We start from the raw sequence: 21,339 nt of genomic DNA on the forward strand, positions 1-21,339 counted from the left end.
AGGTAAAACTTCAACCTGAAAAGGGAAGTCTCAACCTGTGATGGTTTAAGGATAACCAACAACTCTGGAATGCTTAATGCAATTCCTGGAACTCTTCCAAAACTGGCAAGAAGCTGGAGTCTTTTGCTAGAGGAAGTGTTCTCAATTGTGTTCCTGGAATTCTTCCAAAACTGGCAAGAAGCTGAAGTCTTCTGCTAGAGGAAGTGTTCTCAATTGTGTTCTTGGAATTCTTCCAAAACTGGCAAGAAGCTGAAGTCTTCTGCTAGAGGAAGTGTCCATTGCCAACTGAAGGCATGTTCAGGGGCATCTTTGTCGCTGGCTACAACTCTGAAATTGGTGTGGCAGGTTGTGGCTCAGGCTCGCTTGATGTGGCTTTGAAGCTTGTAGATGACCATCGTTTCCCCCCCTGTCAGGTACAAGGTGAGAAGATGGAGAAAACTCAACTGCAAGACTGTTCAATACTCTGGAACAAGTTCTGACATGTGTTTGGAATATCTTCTTGGCTGTTGATGCCCATTGCCAAGAAGCGATCCATCCAAGATGAATCTTTGTTCTTGCAGGACGTTTGTTTCTGAAGCATCTGTGTGAAGAATGGATGGTTTTATGACAGTGCTTACATGGATGAAGATCAAAACAGTGATCTTTCAAATGGCCAACTCGATCACAGTGTTTGCATTTCTCAATCTGTTGTTGTTGTTGTTGCTGTGGAAGAGGGGCAGAATCTGGAACAGCTTGAGGTGAACTGTCATGAGGAGCAAGTGAACTGTTATGAATGAATCCAACACTCTGAAACTGAATGGGTTTGGCATAGTCTGGAATATGAAAGGACAAGTCCTTGTCATATCCAAGACCAGTTTTGTGCTTGTTGTGGACAAGCTGTTCCCAAGGTCTGATGATGGGCTTGGGAAGTGCAGACTGAGTTTCTGCATCTGCATATACAACTGCTGCTTTATTTTAATGAACTGTAACATTATTAACATGCTGCTGATGGGTGGTTGTCTCAATGTTCTGAACAGGTTCAGAATGGTGTCTATTTTGATGTAGCTCTTCTTGCTGTAGCTGTGATTCAAGCTGCAAAACATCGATCTTTTCCTGTGCATCATGCAGGCAGGTCTGAATGTCACAAAGAGTGTTTTTGCTAACATTTACCTTCCCACCAATAGTGGAGTGTATTAGTGTATTCAGTAACTCTAATACATCATCAAATCTAGCCATTGTCTCAACAAAGAAATGAACACTCAGCAAGTCTAGACAAACCCCAGCTATTGAAGATTTCAAAAATTAAGAATATCAGTTTGAAAAATACATTGTCCAATACCAGACTTTCAGAGATTCTGTTCTTTAAATTCTGTAGAAATTTTTAAGTTACGTAGCTGATTCCTTCAAACTTTATAGAACTTGCCTCTATATCCCTTCTGGAAGCTCAGGAATGCAAAAAGAATAAAAAATCCGCGAATACCAGCAATGGAGATACGACTCAAACTCCACGAATATACACAAGGGTAGCTCGACCTCTTCCTTCAATAATAAATCCAAGAATGTCAACCCCTTTTTTTATTGGAAATGACCCCAATGATGTAAAAACTTCACTGAAGGTATTCAAAAGGCACTTAACTAATTCCAGCTAAGAATTTAGCCAATCACTAACAGATTTGTGTCCAGCAAGAATGAGAGGCTCAAAGTCCTTCCAACACAGATATAATAGATATGTTTCACCCTTAAAATGCTCAGGTATACCAAGATACGCTTTGTATGGATGCACAACTAGATGACTTCTTCCTTCTTTGAAATTCGAACTTCAACTACAGGAATGGATTACATATACCTCTGATATATCAACTCTAATAATAACAGAGATCTGAAGTAGAATATACCAGCAAATGTTAGGAAGAACAGTGGCTGTAGATAAGTGTTATAACATCAAAGAAGCTCCATCATTACAGAGAAAACACCACAGTGATAATATATGCAACGTATTCAGCTCCAAGACAGAGAAATAAATATGGAGTGTCTTCAATATATTCACAGCCACACATCCAATGAGATGAGGAAGTTTGAGACCCTCTATAGCAGAGTTACATCACCAAACATCACTTCCAATAGTCTATACTCATTAAGATTTCAAGCACAGGTACAGTGATATGCTGCTCAACTGAAACAACCACAGAAAATACAAGTTTGTAGCCTTGGGGCTAGATCATTCTTTATGCCCTTACCCTCTCCCCAACTACAACTCGCACAATCTTCCAGAATGATTTTCTGTTTGCATTTGTTCACACCAACAACTTACAGGAAGAGCACAACTCACTGTGATGGAAAACTCAACCTATTTCTTAGACTAAAGTCGGCCACTAGAAGGGAAAAGAACTTGTCCCTTGAAACAAAATGAAACTTGCCCTTTCGTGGGCAGAACTTCAATCTCAGTGAACGGATGCCAAATCAACACACAGTCACCCTTGCTATTCAAAACCCACGAATGGAATGTGAACAGCTGATAAGGTTCCTTTTGGTGGCGCTGATAACCAGCTGAGCATTTCTTCTTCAACATATCACGCAAGATAGATTGTGCATCATCAATACATCGAATGTAGGGTTTATTCCATTAAAAGAGACGCGGTGTGGAGGTATGTTAAACACACATGCTTTCAATTCGGGCTTTGCCAAATAACCAACGCTCCATCAACTTCCAGCAAAAGAACATTCCACTATGATGTTACCATACCTTTTAATGGGATTCTGTCCAACACATATACTACCAGGACACACATAAGCCATGTACTGCAATCAATGGATTTTAACATTTTGATCCCATGACTTAATTAATGCACATATCACTGAGGTCGAAATAGGAAGAACGGAGCAACGATGTTGATTGTAATTGCACCGAACCAAATAAGCAATACAAACTGATCAAATGGCTCGTTCCCCACACTGATCAGATCCCTATCAAGGACATGACAATAATGGAGCGGAATGGATCTCACTTTGTGGTGGATGGCAACGAATTGTATGTTAATGGGTGGAATTCGTACTGGTTAATGGACCAAAGCGTGGACGATTTCAACAGGCACAGAGTGAAGAAAATACTCAGGAGAGGTGCGGAAATGGGTCTCACCGTGGTTCGAACATGGGCCTTTAATGATGGAGGATGATACCAAGTAGTGTTATGGTGACAACACTCTGAATGTGTGCGTAAATACCACAGCGTTCACAACATTCAACATAAATATCACAACGTAAATACACAACATTTCAATATATATAACACAGCAGTCAATGTCATACCATCATCCATTTTCAGTGCATAGCACCTCCGATACACACAATTCAACACACCACAACACCTCTAGTCGACGCAGCAACTCACAGTTGGAAATTCATCGTTCAACCAAATGCACGTACTTGATCCTCCAACAACAGGAAGAATGGCAGAAAAATCAAGGAGTCGGGTCTGAGCTAACGCTATTTCGAGACTGTAGACTTTCTTTGGTCGCCTCTTCCTGCGTACATCAGACGATGGAGGAGGATCCGGCAATTGAACAGGCGCACGCGGATCTGAGGTTCCCTCCCGTGTTGTTGATAATAGACTTCGCCCGGGAATTAGATTTCCCAGGTTCCAAACCTCTTACGACTTTATGATGCTCAGCGGTGGGGTAGAGCAGGCGGTGGACCGTGCCTCTCCCTATCTCTCTACAGGTGCTCCGTTTTGCTATCCCTGATATTCTAACACTGCAACATGATGAGCTGGGTTAGGAAATATTGCTGAATCTCCTGCTTCAAAATTACTTGCACTACAACCTTTATGACCAGGCAGAGAAATTACGATCCAAAGCTCCGCGGTTTGTAGCTCATTCAAATCAACAATTTTGTCGATATTTGTAGAATACGAACAATACAGCTAGAGTACACAGATGCAAAAGAGAGTCTATTACAAGCAGCTCGTAAAGCTCCAGCATCTGCTCGGGGCTTCCGTATTCAGTGCAATAAATGGGCTGAAATTGTTCGCCTGCTTCTTGGTGAAATTCTAGAGAGCAGATTATGTCAGGACAGAGGCAGCGCTGGTGCGCCAGAGAGCGTTATGTCAGGAACAGCGCAGAGACAGAACGACAGAGGCAGAGAGCGTTTCCAGAATCCACTGGAGCCAGGGAGTAGGCACAGATTTCAGAGCGTTAAATTAGGCGTAGTTTGAGGAAACGGCTTGGACAACAAATGATTTCATGCAAGAGCGGTTATGGAAGATGATAGCTGTTGCACAGTTGTGCCGTTGGGTAGCTCAGGAGAGAGAACAACCAGATTTTCAGGTACAGGAGCATCCAATGCAGAAAAGAACCGAAGTTTCAGTGAAGCAGTTTAGAAAGGCACAAAACTGATAAGGGAAAGCACTCAGATTTACAATGGCCACAAAACAATGGCTCAAATCAGTTATGCAGGGCAGGAATACCCCTGTTTTGATACCATGTTAAACACACATGGAAAGCAAAGACAATATGAAAGATAAAACATGCAATACATTTTTTTATTAACATGAGATATACATTTATAGTACAATGTGTGACTCCCAAGGTCTCTTGGACTGCTTTGGTCTATTCGGCTTCCACACTAACCCATTTAGGATTAGGTGTCCAACAAAAACTTTTCATCTTTGAAAGGTTAGATAAATTTATGCCATTCCAAATAAAATTAAAACCAACTCTTCAAATTTGATCACTGGAAGCCAGCCAGATTCACCTTCCAAAGCAAAATGAGAAAGTAACTTACGCAGTGACATTTGCAAGCAAAATTGCAGCTGACGAAAAACCTGAAGGACGTCAAGCCTTCGGTCAAGTATTGTGGAAATGCGTGAAGGGTGGAACGCAAGTTGTTCGCAGTCCGGTGGCCCATCACGATAATTATTGTGTAGGAGGACTGGCCCGGTCGTTCGTATAGGATGACTACGCCTGTGGCCCTCTAGTTTGAATAAAAGTAGAAGCCATCCATGAAGATGAGACGCACTTTGTTTTGTTTATGTACCAGTGGGTCTTCAAACCTGCAATAATCACCTCACTCCATTTAGTGGGTCTTCAAACCTGTAATAATTACCTCACTCCATTTTCTCACGCTTCCTGTCAATCCCTACTATTTATGGCTGTGGCCCTCTAGTTTGAATAAAAATAGAAGGCATCCATTAAGATGTGGCGCACTTTCTTTGAATAAAAGTGGAATCCATCCATGAAAATGTGAAGACATACATCAGTCGCTTCTGTGGCTCTTCCAACTTCCAATTATTGTACACTTAATTCAATTACTAATAGCCCGTCCATGCCGTGACAGCTGGGACTAATAATAAAACATATAGATATTGGTCTAGTGTAAATAGGTGGTGGAATTTTCTCGGACAAAGCTGGCCTGTCCCCTCACAACTTCCAACTTCCAATTATTGTAGACTTAATTCCAACTTCCAATTGTTGGTGGCTCTTCCAACTTCCAATTATTGTAGACTTAATTCAATTACTAATGGTCCGTCAATGCCGTGACGGCTGGGACTAATAATAAAACATATAGATATTGGTTTAGTGTAAATAGGTGATGGAATTTTCTCGGACAAAACTGGCCTGTAGAACCCTGTCCCCACACACACAAAAGATCGCATTCATTCAAACTCAATTTAATTGTTTTGCGGTCCACAATGGAGCTTAATATTCCACACCCTCTCTTTGTGTTGACTGCTGGAGCGAAATATCGTGTTTCATGCCTTCGAGAACGTTATTGAATATTGGACATGTTATTCCCGATAAAGCGAAATATGCCACACGGTATTCAGTAATTAGGTGGAATATGTTATTTTCTATACAAATTTATAGGATTTTTTAGATTTGAATTATTATTATCATTTTGATTTCAAGTAAGTCAACAATTAAGAGGCTAAAATTATTATTATGATAGTGATTTAAAGTAGGTCAACAATTACGAACAATTACTTGGAATATGTAAGTAGGATTTTTAGATTTGAGTTATTATTATAATATTGATGTAAAGTAATTGGTTTACAACGGGTTTAATTTACATTAACTTATGAAATTTCAAATAATTTTAAGAAGAAATACATAATAGAAAATAAAAATTATGTTTAAATAATAATAATAATTTAAAATAGTTATTTGTATGAGGATTAGTTTTTATTATATTATTCATTAAAACTTGATAAAAGATATTTGAGAGTAAAAATTACATATGAAAAATAAAAGTTATTTTATGAAGTATCTAAATAATGACACTATTCACTATTTTATAAATGGATGGATTATTTTCCCATTCATATTGAAATTCATTCTAATTTTTTATATAAAAAAGTCTCATTATATGATAATATTTTCACTATGCATATTAATTTATGGAATATATTGTTTATCCAATTTTATTAAATTTAATGAAAAAATATTTTTTATAAAATTATTTTTCATTAACTTTTTTATACATAACCATATTAAAATTATTTTTCATTAAAATTTTTATACATAACCATATTAAATTTGATTATATGAGATTTGTTATTTATCAAGTTCTAGTATACTTAAAATAATAAAAATGATATAATAATATTGTTATTAAATTTTTATTGTTAAAAAATATTAGTTTAAATGATTTAGTGCATAATTTATATTCCTATAATTCATTTCCCTTTTTATATAAGTTCAAATCTGTAAACATATTATAGTAAACATAACTACACTAATAATATATAAAAAAAACTTCATTTAAAATTTAATATTTTAGTGTCTTTAAATAAAACATCTCATAATAAAAAAAATCAAATTAAAAACTCTAAAATCATATTAAATATCTCATATAAAAAGAATCGAATTAAATTTTTTTCACTTATACAATTTGTATTTGGTGTAATTTTCACCATCAATCTTTAGAAATGATTTTCCAAAAATTCTTCATTTTACTATATACTTAAATTTACTATCTATTTAAATTACATTACATAATTACACTAGAAATATATTTATATAAATAAAATTTTATATTTTATTAATTTAAAAATAGATTAGTTACGGAAGAAAATACCTATAAGCGAGACATTTCGTATAAATACCGCCGCAAATTAAAAAGTCTAAATTGAATTAATAAAATAAATATATAAAAATTCAAAAATAATAATATCAATAAAAAATTATAATAAAATAAAATAATCCTAAATATTTTGAACTTTTCCCACCTTATCCTTTGCTAAAACATGATCCGAACGCGAGCCCAATTTAATGTCCCACGGCTCTTCCCCCGTTAAGGTCGTGGAAATTTTATTGACTAAAAATGGCATCTAAAACCCCAGTATCCTCGAAGACGACATATTGACTAAAAATGGCATCTAAAACCCTGTATCCATTAAAAACCAATGTAGTTGTTCTTCGACCAAATATTCCACATCATGTTTCTCTCAGTTGAATGCAACTGACAGCGAGATATTCCATCATCTCTTTATGTAAACGCGTTCTCATTTTCTTTTGTCAAGCAGGAAGCATGATTCAACAGCATTTCTCAATTACATGGAATTTACATGGAATATTATACACGCTCTTTCCTATAAATTTTGGACATGCATCGCATGAATTCTCGGCAAGGAATGAGCTCCAGGGATTGAGTCCCTCTTTGTGCGTAATTTCATTGCTGTCATTTTGTATCATATCGCTGCTAGTGATATGGAGATTATTAAGGCTTGTAACTGCGCAATTGTCTTGGTGATCATTAGTTTAGTGCTGCCTTCACCGGCGTTGGCTACGTCTAGTGATGATGATGAGCAGATGAAACCCCGTCATTTCAGCCTCCACCAACACTGGTACGCTTCAATGATAGACCGGGTTTCAGGATCCAAATCGGATCCCACTGCTATGCTATACATGTACGATACGGTGATGCATGGCTTTTCTGCCAAGCTGACCAGCACAGGCGCTCAAGCTATGCTGAAAATGGATGGATGCTTGGCTGTATTGCCGGACTCTGTTGGTAGGCTTCATACTACTCGGACCCCGGATTTTCTGGGGTTGAGCTCTACTGATGGTCTATGGCCATTGTCGCATTACGGTGATGACGTCATCGTGGGCGTGGTGGATACAGGAATATGGCCCGAGAGCAAGAGCTTCAGCGATCATGGCCTAAGTACTCCCGCGCCCGCGAAATGGAAGGGAGAGTGTGAAGTGGGTTCCGACTTCAATGCGTCCCACTGTAATAAAAAACTCATTGGAGCCCGTTACTTTGTCAAAGGATATGAAGCCCAGTACGGTCGTGTCCACGGAAAAGACGATTACAGATCTCCTCGGGATGCCGAAGGACATGGTACGCACACTTCCTCTACTGCGGCCGGATCGGAGGTGCTTGCTTCCAGCTTTCTTGGTTTCGCCCCAGGGACGGCTAGAGGTATGGCTACCAAAGCTCGATTGGCCGTCTATAAAGTCTGTTGGGCGGTTGACTGCGTAACTTCAGATGTGCTTGCGGGAATGGAGGCGGCTGTTTCGGACGGAGTCGACATGCTATCCATATCGCTCGGCATCGTTAGTGATGCCGCTTATTATGATGATATTATAGCAATTGGAGCTCTGGGAGCGACTGAGAAGGGTGTTTTTGTCTCGTGTTCGGCCGGTAATTCAGGGCCTTATGAGATTTTCAACACGGCGCCATGGATAACCACCGTAGGCGCCAGCACCATCGACAGAGAGTTCCCGGCTCCCGTCGTGCTTGGCAACGGCAAAAGCTACATGGGCTTCGCCCTCAACAAAGACTTGTCTCTGGCCAACGAGCAATTGCCTTTGGTATACGGGAAAACAGCGTCGAGTAAGAAGTATGCAAATTTCTGCATTGATGGAAGCCTTCATCCCGATATGATCCGTGGAAAAATTGTACTCTGTGATCTTGGACAAGTCGATATTATAGAAAAGGGACTGGTCGTGCGACGAGCCGGCGGTGCGGGGATGATTCTGGTTAATCAGGATGAAGATGGAGACTATTCGCCGACCAGTCATAATCTGTTCCCGGCGACCATGGTGGGTCCCAAGGCCGGGGAATACATAAAAGCTTATATAAACACGAGCACAAATCCTATGGCAACTATTAAATTGGAGGGGCTGACGGTAATTGGTAAAGCACGAGCTCCTTCCGTATCAAGCAGAATACCGTCGTTCCGGAGATCCTTAAACCGGACCTGATTGCTCCGGGAGTCAACATATTGGCGGCGTGGACAGGGCACGTGGGGCCAACGTACACCGACAAGGAAAGAGTCGATTTCAACATAATCTCTGGGACTTCGATGTCTTGCCCTCATGTGACCGGCATCGCGGCGCTTATACGCGCTGCTCATCCGGCATGGACACCCGCTGCAATAAAATCGGCTCTCATGACATCTTCCGTGCTATTCGACAACCGCAAAAGCCCTATAAGCGACTCATTCACCGCTTTACCTGCAAATGCCTTTGCAATGGGCGCGGGTCATGTGAATCCCAATGCTGCCTTGGATCCCGGTCTCCTCTATGATCTCGGAATGGACGACTACGTTAGCTTTCTGTGTACCCTAAATTACACAGCAAAGCAAATTCATATTCTGACAAGGCAGGCAACATCCTGCCCCAAATTACTCTCCGCGCCAGGAGATCTCAACTACCCATCATTCTCCGTGGTGTTTAAGCCGCGTAGTTTGGTTCGTGTTACGAGGAGAACCGTGACGAACGTTGGAGGAGCACCGTCTGTATATGAAATGGCAGTCGAGAGCCCTGAAAACGTAAATATAACCGTGCAGCCAACGACGCTCGCCTTCGAAAAGCAAAACCAGAAGGCGACTTATACAGTGACATTTGAAAGCAAAATTGCAGCTGACCACAAACCTAAAGGACGCCAAGCGTTCGGTCAAATATTGTGGAAATGCGTGAAGGGCGGAACGCAAGTTGTTCGCAGTCCTGTGGCCATAGCCTGGACAGTGGAGTGATGAAGAATGAGTGGACTGGCCCAGTTGTTCGTCTGTGGGCCTCTAGTTTGAATAAAAGTAGAAGCCATCCATCCATGAAGATGTAACGCATTTTGTTTTGTTTTTACGCCGGTACAACGACACGACACCACGGGGTCTTCCAACTTCCAGTCATTGTAGGCTTACCTTACTCCACTGGACTGGCCCAGTTGTTCGTATGTGGCCCTCTAGTTTGAATAAAAGTAGAAGCCATCCATGAAGATGTAATGCATTTTGTTTTGTTTTTACGTCGGTACAACGACACGATACCGCGGGGTGTTCAACTTCCAATTATGATAGGCTTACCTCACTCTATTATCTTCTGCATGCTTATTTGTCAATTCCTATTCCCTGTAAAATGAAAATATCCTGTTGCCAGTAAAATAAAAATTGATACAGCAAATGTTTTCAAAGTTGTTAGACTATGCATTTCACTTCATGCAAATATTACAAACGCAAATGTGACTGTGCAAATATTACAAATGTAAAGATGCGAGTTTGACAACTTTTTATACAGTTATTTATATATGTGGGGTTTCTATTTTCAATCTCTCTCATAAAACTGAAACTAGTTGGAATGAACCTTTTTATGTTATTTTCACTTTTAATTTTTCTTTGAACATAAATTTTAATGATAATTAAATTTCATACTCATCATTATTTATATTTTTTAAATAATATGAAAATATAATGTATTATTTTTTGGTAGGTAAGTACCCACTGGCACCATCAATCCAAAGTTTTCTTGGCGAAAATATAATTTATTATTATTTATATATAATTTGAGAATTAATTATATATAAGTGTTTTGGTCATCAAAACATTATTCGACAACAAGGTTTGAAGTAATGAAATACTTATTATGAGCTCCATGCCATATCTTAAAATTGAATCAGTCTCGAAAAGATAATAACATTTATGTCAATTACTCAAAATATTATACCATAAAAAAAATATTTCAAACTAAGAGAAAAATAATATTTCAATAACCATTTTAAATAAAATATCAAAGAGAAAGAAATTAATGTGGACCACAACTAAAATATTTCAATATCTACAACTATGTTATATATAGATAGAAGAGGGATTATTGACATACTATATATATGTGTATAGAGAGAGATTTTTTTTAGAATATGAGAGATATGTATTTGTTAGAACATTTTATATGAAACAATCACTCACAAAACCACAATAACACAAGATGTGACCTGGTAAGCCCTATTGAGAGAAAATCCAAGGGGAAGGTGTTGTTGCTCTCTCTTTCTCTCTCTTTCTTTGAATGGAATTGGTGCAAATACAAGGGAGTCAAACTTGCGGCCAACTACTACATAACACAAACCCTCTCTATTTTTTCTTGCTCACCTACTCTACTCAACTATGGAACACAATTCACTGAACTAAGATATCTCTTTAGCTAACTAAGGGTTAAATTTCATTGATTCACCTTCAATATGAGTTACAACTCAACCGTTCTAGAGCCTTCATAGTTCTGACATGGCCAACCCATTTTCCATGAGGAACCATGGTTCAAGTGGCATCCTCTCAAATATGGTGGTCAACCATGATAGTTCAACCTCCTACAACCTCATATGTGATCTGATTGAGGTGATTCTTGTACAGTTGTAAAGATATCTATTATAGAATGTATTTCAATAAAAGGTGAGCGAAAAAAAGTAGTCATTTAAGGCTTAAAAAAGCTCCTAAAGTTTTTCACCCCAAATTTTAAAACTGGAACAATAAGTAAAAATTACCCTATAAGTTGATTTCTCTAATTTGTCCACTATAAAATAATCAGTTCCTTTATAGAGTTAATACATGGTGTGTGTGGTTGTATGTGTGTATATAGAACCAACATAGATGGATAGAGTTAATGCATGGTATGTGTGTATATAGAACCAGCATAGATACATATTAGCCTAGGACATATACTAGATGAAGCATAAAGAAAGATTAAATCTCTTAAGATATAAACATTTGTTTTTAAATGCAAAATTTCAAGAAAAAATTACATCTCTAAAAATTTGATCCCTCTTGATACTCAATTAATCTTGAATTAATATATATATATAAAGTCTCTTAACACATATAACTACATAAAAACATTATATTTTATATTTCACATTTGTATATATAAAATAATTTTATAACTTTATAAATATTTATCACATTAATTAATTAATTTTTTTAATGATTATTAAAAGTTTTGAAATATCATGCTTATTGCATTCATTATTGTTATTTAAATTTCAGTAGCTGCTTTTAGGTGTCAATCTAGGAGGATGTTGAATTTGAAGGAGCTAATATACAAAATCTATCTTTTAAGGCACTTGAAAACCAATATTAACCCAAAATATATCATGAGGAAATATTAGTAATAAATAACTAATAAATATATATCAACTAATTTAATTTAATTTAAATTATTATTATTATTATTAAAATTAAAAAATCATATTTTTAAATAATAGTTATTATTATTATTAAAAAGTATTTATAAAAAATATAATTTGTGAATTTAAAGTAGTAGACATATATAAAAAAGCTCCATATTTGATAAGTATCCAAGTTTAAGATAGATTAAGATCTGCTACATTTATTTGTGAGGTTACAGTAAATGTAAGTTTATATCATATATTAGTATATAAGTGATTATATATAATAATGAAAACATTTTTTAATAAAAGATTTTGTAAATGTTTTAGTAATATAAAATGAGGAAAACGTTTATGTAATTTTAATTTTGAAGTTAGAAATTAGGTGAATCTAAAAAAAATTGAAGTTTGGTGAATTTTATGGTTATTGGCCACATCCAGGTCCATAATTCAAACTCATAACTTCATGTTATAACTCAAACTTGTAATCTATCTTTGTAATTTCCAAATCCATGAAAACTTTTTTTACATTCATTGATGTGGATTTCCTGCTATTTTATAATTTACTTCATTTTAAAATTTATATATAACTATAGAAAATGTATATAGACAAACTTAACGAGGAACCTCATAAAAAAAATGTACTAAAATGGAACTAAATAATTACAAAGAAAAATTTGAATTTGAACCATGTGTCTTAAGTAATAGAGGTTTAAAGTAGAAAGTTGAAGTTTTCTAGAGATTTTTTTGAAGTGAGCTTATATTGCTAATGAACATCAATGTGTTAATATTTGACTCAAAGTATAATTCATATTTTAGATATTGAAAGAACTAGTATGTTTATATTGATAATAAGTATTAAAGTGCCAATATTTACCAGCACTAAAGTTTTACATGCATTTAAAGGGATTACATTTTTTTAAAGTGAAAGTTTTTCAATCATTTAAATACACCTTATGTACTAATTCCTTTATACTAATTAATAAAAGAAAATTGCAACTTATTGATTCCCCTCTGTGCTTCATACATTTAGAGTTAATATATGCTGGTTTAATTTCTTTTTAGATGTTGTCATATACATATACATAATGTGTTTTAAAAAAATTAAAATATTTTAATTATGTTAGTCATTTTAGTATTTTTAATTATCAATATTTCTTTTTTAATATCACATGTCTAGCATAGAAAAAATTAGAAATCTCCCTCATATTTTTTTTATTTTTTTTTTTCTGAATCAGGCTATTCTATTATAGTACAAAAAATCAAAAAATTACATCAGTGTTACAACAGGGCCATGGCCCTGTAACTCCTGCTGAAAGATTGACAGTTTGCCCAAATTTATACATACCCAAAATTGAACAGGTACAAAAATTGGATGCTGAGCATGGACATGCTGTGACGGACTAACATAACGACACATGACATTACTTGATCAAGGACTGATAAACATATGGATCCTTATAGCCGACACATAGATTTTGAAATCCAGACTGAAACCGAACACATACAGATAACAAGGTACGAAAACAAAGTGTAGCTTTCCTTTCCAGGCTGCTGAGAGCGAACTGATTGGTTGAATTAATCATCTTCTGTGGTATAGGGCTCTTCCTCCACCTTGCCCCTAAATTGCTGGGAGTCATCCAAGTCAGAGAGAGGGACCACCGAGCTGGTATGGAGCCTCTGAGCCGGTTCGCTTGGGCCCGCAAGGGCAGCTTGAGTAGCTGGGGAGGAACTTTCCCTAGTAGGGCGTTGCAGATCAATTGTGGGCACCTGCATATCAATTATGGGCATAGTCCCTTGAGCCGGTGGAGGGTTTCCTTGAGTTGCTTCAGCTTGACCTCTGAGATTGCCACAATGCTCGACAGAAACAGATATGATGAATGTGGAGTTTGCCACTGTGCAAGGTATTCTATACCTGACTGTGGGATGCGCTGCATGTCCGCATTCTGGTATATTTCCGCTCCCAAGCGCGCTGCCACGTCCCGTTGCTCTACCATGGAAGCAATGCTGGTCAGATGTTACCTCGACAGAGGAAGAAGGAGAAATTGCGGTCCTCTGAGCTGAAGCCCGACCCCGAGAGCCTCGTCGTCGGCTGCTCATTCTGAGGCGCTCCCTCTGCATTGCTAAGTTTGCCACAGAGCAAGAATGTCCCTGCGAAATCCCCCACCTTACCAGAGAATGCTCCAACGCTGCAGCGGAGTGCCCAACAACTTCGAATGAATGCAAGAATGTGACAGAGGCTCCCGTCATATGAAGCGCCATCGCACAGATTTGCAGGAGGACAATAAAGGCAGACAAGAAAGGTAATAACACCCGCGGAGGATCACCTGCATTCACCCATATGAAACAGGCTGCAGGGTACTGCGTGGCACGTCCGGGCTGACACATGCCCATGTGACGCACCACCTGTGGGCTGCGCTGCATATTAAACACCCGCATCCGGGAGGGAGAGATCTTTTTGCACCAAAGAGATGCAGTCCTTTTTGAGTTGGTCATCATCTACCATGTCCAGTGAACCTGAGAAGTATGGTATTTGCTGAGATACGCCCTGGTTAGCCATTCTGTCTGCTACCTGGTTTGTTGTTCTTCTTACATGCTGGAAGGTTATGCTTTGGGGATTTTTTAGCTTTTCCTCCAGTGATTCCATTCTACTGAGCAATCTCCAACTTGATGCGATCTTGACTGTGGTAGCCCCTACCTGTAATCTTTTAGCAGCGGCTATGAGAATGAAAGAGTCTCCTTCAACCTCAAGAGGGAAGAAGTGCTTTTGTTCTGCTATGCAAATCCCTTCCCAGAGTCCTTCCAATTCTGCTGCATTGTTGGTGTCTTTGCCAATTGATCCATAGTATATATGCAATAATGCTCCTGTGTGGCTTTTGAAGATTCCTCCAAATCCGGCAGGCCCAGGATTACCTTTGGCCGCCCCGTCAAAATTCAGCTTGTATGAGTTGGTAGCGCATGGGGACCAGGATAACGGGGAGGTGGAGCTGATTGAGGGACGGGTGATGACCTTTGCTAAGGAGGAAAGGTCTAGATTCCATTCTTTCAATATATTGCGCTCCTGCTGAGATTCTGGCATGTATGTATCATACCACGTCCTGATGGTTAAGGTTTCCTGAATGTTTTTTTTTGAAGATAAGCCACAGAGCGTCTATTGACCGGTAGGTATTATTAAAGATTCTGTAGTTTCGCTCCTTCCAGAGAATCCAATACAAAAAGCCTGGAATAAGACTCCACAGAGAGTTGAGAAGCTGGGTTTTGAACGGGTTCTTAGTCCAATTCCTGATAGTTTCTGTTACATCCTCCATCCTTGCGTCCGATCTCATGTTGCATTTTTCAACTTTCTCCCAAAGTTGCTTAGCTAGCGGACATGTTTCCATTAAATGACTAATGGTCTCAGAGTTGAGATTGCAATTTGGGCATCTTGATGGCCCAATGAATCCCCGTTTTATCAAGTTTTCCCAGGTGAGTATGTGCCTTTTACTTAGAAGCCATAAGAAAATTGAAATCTTGGGCCATAGACCTGGTAGCCAAACTTTTCCCCATATTTGATCCTTGTCTGCCTGGATGTCTGAATAGCGCAGTTGATGAGCTTCTTTAGTGGTAAATGTTCCTTTGGGTGTATGACCCCATCTTAGTCTGTCCTGTTGGTTGGAGTAGCGAATTCTTTTGTATGTGAGTTCATGATCGATGTCAGAATGTGTTTCTCCCGGCCAGTCCATCTGCCAGAGGCTAGCTGGTTTCCAGATTTGGAAGTCATGATGCGTGGATTGTTGCCAGAATTGGTGGACACGGGTGAGGTTCGCCTGTTGCATATGAATTTGCCAAAGAGGCTTTTGAAATAAAGTTGCTAGTTTAGGGAGTTGCTGCCACGAATCCTCCCAGAACCTTGCTGTCGTGCCTGAGTGAATTTCCCAGAAGCTGTGCTCTTGAATGAAATTGCTGTGAAGCTTTGCAGTGTTCCAGATGGGTGATCCTTGGGTTGTGGAGTTGATTCTTATGAGATCGTTCCATTGACTTCCCAGGGCATATTTTGCTTGCCATAATCTGGCCCATGGTGAATGAGGTTTGGAGATCCAGTTCCACCACATTCATGCTCCCATTGTATTGTTGCTTTGGAGAGGATCCCTTAATCCTAGCCCTCCTTCTGATTTGATTTTACAGACTTCTTTCCAGTTAACAAGAGCCCATTTTCTATTCAGTCCAGAGGAGCCCCATAGGAAGTTGCGCTGAAGGTTACGTATGGCTTTAAGGACCCATTTTGGAGCTGCCATGATGGAAAAAAGATACAATGGCATTGCTTGTAAGACCGATTTGATTAAGACGAGTCTGCCTGCCATATTTAGAGCACGGAAAGTCCATGATGAAAGCTTTGATTCTAATTTATCAAGGAGAGACCGCCAAGAAGCATGTTTGATGGCAGAGTCAGATAGGGGAGCCCCAAGGTATTTGGAAGGCAGATGGGATATGGTGAACCCCAGAATTCTGGAAATATTCCTTTGCGTAGTGGGGGGGGGTGTTGAAGAAGAAGAGCTGAGATTTCGAGGCGTTTATGGTTGTGCCAGAGGCGTCGGAGAAGAGGGAGAGTAAAGATTTGAAGACAAAGGCTTCTTGCGAGGAAGGATGGCCGAATAACATGGTGTCATCAACAAACTGCTGATGAGACTGAGGATTGAGACCATGGATGGAGATACCTTTTAGAGCTTGGGAGGAAACAACGGATTTGAGAAGCCTGCTGAGCCCTTCTGCCATTAGAACAAAGAGAAAAGGTGAAAGTGGATCCCCCTGCCTAATGCCACGAGAGGGACGAAAAGGAGATGAGGGTGAACCATTCAGCAGGACAGAGAAGCTGGGAGAGGAGATAAGGTTCATGATCCATCTGGTCCAAGTTGCACTAAAACCAAAAGCCAAAAGCATTTTGTGAATGTACTTCCAACTGAGTTTATCAAAGGCTTTAGAGAGATCTAGTTTTAGAATCATACCTGGTTTTTTGAGAAGCTTTAATGAGTGAATTACCTCATTTGATAGAATTATTCCATCCATGATCTGCCGACCTTCTACATATCCCGTCTGTTCTGGAGAGATGAGTAGTGGAAGGAGTGGTTTAAGCCTGTTCGCTATGACCTTTGAGATAAGCTTGTAGATAACATTGCATAACGCTATTGGTCTATATTTTTCCGGCCTGTTTGGTTCTTCTCCTTTGGGAACCAATGCTATGAAGGTGGAATTAAGGGCAGGGAGGATCCAGTGCATGATTCTGGATTCCTCCACTAGTTCCCAAACCTCAGCTTTAATGAGCTCCCAAAATTCATGAAAGAAATTGGCTGTAAAGCCATCAGGCCCAGGAGCCTTGCCATCTTTAAGTTGAGCCATGGCTTCTTCGACTTCCTTTAGAGACGTGGGCTGAAGCAGTTTATTATTGTGATCCTCCGTTATGATTCGAGGAATGTGTTGCGTGATGGTTCTGATTGCTTCATCCCTGTTACCTGTGGGCTCCTTGAGAATATCCCTAAAATATCCTGTGAATTCCTTCTCCATATCCTCATGTGCTTCGACTCTTTCCCCTTGTTGATTGTTTATGAATGTAATGTTATTGTGCATTCGCCTTTGGATTGTGGTTTTATGGAAGAATTTTGTATTCTTCTCCCCCTCTTTTAGCCAGCTGATTCGGGATTTTTGACGCCAGAGAGTTTCCTCTTGTTTCCTGCGCTCTTCAATTTGATTCCAAAGGATATGCTCCTGTTGTGTTTGTTCATCTGTTCTGCCTTCTAGAATGAAAGTTTTTTGAAGTGCTTTCATTTGCTGTTCCAGTCTTTGGCGATTCTCCTGCATGTTACCAAAATGTGTGCGATTCCAGACTTTGAGGACTTGTTTTAAGTTTTTCAACTTTTGTTGGAATTGATACATCTTTTCTCCCTCTGGCGGAATATAAGATTTCCATGCCTCGTTTACCACTGTCTTGAAATTGGTATTTGTGAGCCAGAAGGCTTCGAATCGGAAAGGTCTATTGCAACAAGTGCCTGGCCTGGACCATTGTAGCAAAATTGGCCAGTGATCGGATCCTCCTTGGGGAATGATGGAGGCGTTGAAGTCCCCTCCCAGGTGGATTGCATTGTCCGAGATGAAGAACCTATCGAGCCTTGAGGCTATGTGGTGAATGCCTCGACGCTTATTTGTCCAAGTAAAAATTCCATTGGAGGTTGGAATATCTATGAGTTGATTGTTCTGTATGAATTCTTTGAGGCCAGTGCTATCACTGTTGAGCCTGATTCTACCTCCTTTTTTCTCCTCCATAGATTTTAAGATGTTGAAGTCTCCGCCACCGATCCAGAGGGGAAATTGCCTATTTTCATTGAGGATGGAGATTGTCTCCAGAATATCAAGTTTTTGCTGAATTGTCTGCGGAAAATACACATTTGTGAGATGCCCATGGATATTGGTGCCAATGAGGTGGAAGGAAGCTTGGATAAGATGAAGGGTGGCATGGAAATCATATAATGAAATAGTCTGCGGGTTCCACAGAATGGCAAGTCCGCCTGAGGCCCCAGAGGCATCTACTGAAATAGAGCTGCTACCTGCCCAAATCTTGTTTCGAATTCTTTCAATATCTGCGTTGCTGCTTTTTGTCTCTTGAAGAAAAACTATGGATGTTTTTTCTTGTTGAATCAGGTTTTTGATCATTCGATGTTTTGAGGGGCTGTTGAGTCCTCTCACATTCCAGGAAATGAGCTTCATGTAAACTGAGGTTTGGGTTTATAGAACTTTGTCAACTTAGGGAATCCCCCCGATTCCATAAGTATTTCACCTACTATTATGGTCCTCTAGAGGTCTGTCTTTCGTCCCCTTTTCTTGGTTTCTTTGAGCGCCTTTTTTTCGTCCCAGGGGCTTCCTCCTTGTATGCCAAGACTTTTATTGTGTTGCACTTTGGTCAGGACTCCTTCAAGTCTGTCTATTTTCCAGGGGAGAATTGAGTTGTATTCTTTTTGTTTGCATGTCGTTTCAAGTTTGAAGATGTCAAGACCATCTAAGCTGATATCCACCTGATCTTCCTCCATGATGATAGGGGAGCTCTGGTCTTCCTCATCTGCGTCTTCCTGTAGACTGAGAGCTAGAGCTGCATCTAGATCCATGGCTGAGGCTTGCTGTTTATTATCTAGCATAGATTTCCCCTGGGAAGAGGGGAAAAGACTATGATCTGAAACCAATTTTGCATTATCCGAAGGAGGGTTAGGAATGTGGTGAGAAGAGGCGGGATCTGAGGACTGCATGGGGGCTGAGGGGTTGTGGGAGGATGAAGGCATAAAAAACTTCTCCAAGGGGTCAGAGCTGGGTTGGTCCTGCGGATCTTGAGAAGCAAGCACAGTAAATCTGTTCTGGGAATCTGCTTTGATGGCATTATCAGAGACAACCTGGCTTTTCTTGGCATGCCTGCGGCGGGTGGGAATTTTGGTGAAACCTTCCAAGTCTTTATTAGTGTCATTAGATGAAGCTTTAGACTGTGAGTTCAGAGGACAGTCTCGGAAGAGGTGGCCATGCTCATGACATTTGCGACAGCGAAAGGGGATGTGCTCATAATCTAAAGGCTGTGTCCATTCAAAGTCATCGTGAAAGAGACTTACCGAATCAGCTAAGGCCTTGGTTAGGTGCATCTGAATGCAGATCCTGGCATACGAGGTGTATTTGCGGGTTTTTGTTTCTGCCGCAACTTTGATGAAGGTCCCAAGTTTGTTGCCGATATCTGCCAGCGTTTCTTCTTTCCAGTATTCCACTGGGAGGGAATACATTCTTATCCAGACAGGAGCCCAGCTGAAGTCTTCTTTATCAGGGTTAAATCTTGGTTTCCACTCCGTGAGATAAAGTCCTGAAGAGTTAAAGAAGTATGGGCCGCCTTCGAATATCCGCGCTTTGTCCTCCACACAATGGAAGATGGCCGTGAAGAAGCCTTTCGGTCCAAGCTGCAGGGTAACTTGTCCTTTGGGCTTCCATTTTGAGGCTATCCAGCCCTGCAATGCCTTTTCAGTAGGCCAGAATCCAAGAAACTTTCCTATTAGCGCATGATCCTGCATGTATTGGATCTCACCGTTGATGCGGTGGCTTGGCAGATCGACCTTGATACGTTCTGCAGCCTTCGGGATGCAGGTGGCCGAGGTCGCCTTTGGCTGTGACGACGAAGCGTTATTGTGCGCCTCTTTTTCTGTGTTTACCTCATCAGTCTGGGCTGTGGGTTTCTCTTTTCCATCCGTCCTTTGTCCTCCCTGCTCAGCTTCAGGGACTGCGCCAGAAGGGGTCAGAGGCGTCCTATGCTGTTCCTTGTCAGAGTTTGGAGTGTCCAATGGAGGGGAGGCGGAGCTCTCCCCTCCTGCAGTCTTTGCCATTGCAGGCTTCCAGAAGGAGTCCGGCGGCGTCGAGAGCTTAAGCCGTCAGAGGCGGCCTGTGATTAGGGTTCTTAAGCGATTTGCAGGCGGGATGGTCGTATCGAGAGCCGAAGCATTCTCTATCTCACTTTGATTATATAAATTTTAATAAGATTATAAATTTTTTCGAAATCTCCCTCATATTAATCACCACAAGAAAGTATATTTTAACTTTCTTGCTGAAAACTTTTATAACCCTTTCTCAATCTAAAAAGTGTTTTCACTCTTTTTTTTTTTTTTTCTTTTCTTTTATATATATATAATCCCAATCACAACTAGCTGGTGGTAGCTGTAAAACAAAAAGGTAATCCAGTATGTAACTTAAATGCTGAAAGTGCCTACCACCGATCTCCTAAGTTCTGGCTGTCGTTCCTACGCAATGGAGAGTGAGCTGTCTATCCAACATAAAGTCCTTAAAGTAGGCGGGTAAATCGTGAGGTTGAAAGTGCCAAAGGCTAAACGAGTACCCAGAACAGGTCCTTGAATTGGAGCAAAAGCACCCGAGCTGACAAAAGCTACACATCTCCTTACGGGTGGGGCTATGACTTTAACGGCAATTAAAATCGAGAAACAACAG

General features: G+C 39.8%; 1 protein-coding gene and 1 pseudogene across 1 annotated transcript; one reads left to right on the plus strand and one right to left on the minus strand.

The window, feature by feature from the left end:
- Positions 1-7,682: 7,682 nt before the first annotated feature.
- LOC149230704 (subtilisin-like protease SBT1.7 pseudogene) lies at positions 7,683-10,272 on the plus strand (annotated as a pseudogene).
- A 5,162-nt stretch (positions 10,273-15,434) lies between these two features.
- On the minus strand, positions 15,435-16,439 carry LOC149230705 (uncharacterized). Its single transcript, XM_089381395.1, has one exon. The coding sequence runs from the start codon at positions 16,437-16,439 to the stop codon at positions 15,435-15,437; it is 1,005 nt and encodes a 334-aa protein (XP_089237521.1).
- Positions 16,440-21,339: the final 4,900 nt, after the last annotated feature.

This window comes from Pinus tabuliformis, chromosome J (genome assembly GCF_031772625.1).
Source record: "Pinus tabuliformis cultivar Carrire ecotype Pingquan chromosome J, CPIR1, whole genome shotgun sequence".
NCBI classification, from domain to species: domain Eukaryota; kingdom Viridiplantae; phylum Streptophyta; class Pinopsida; order Pinales; family Pinaceae; genus Pinus; species Pinus tabuliformis.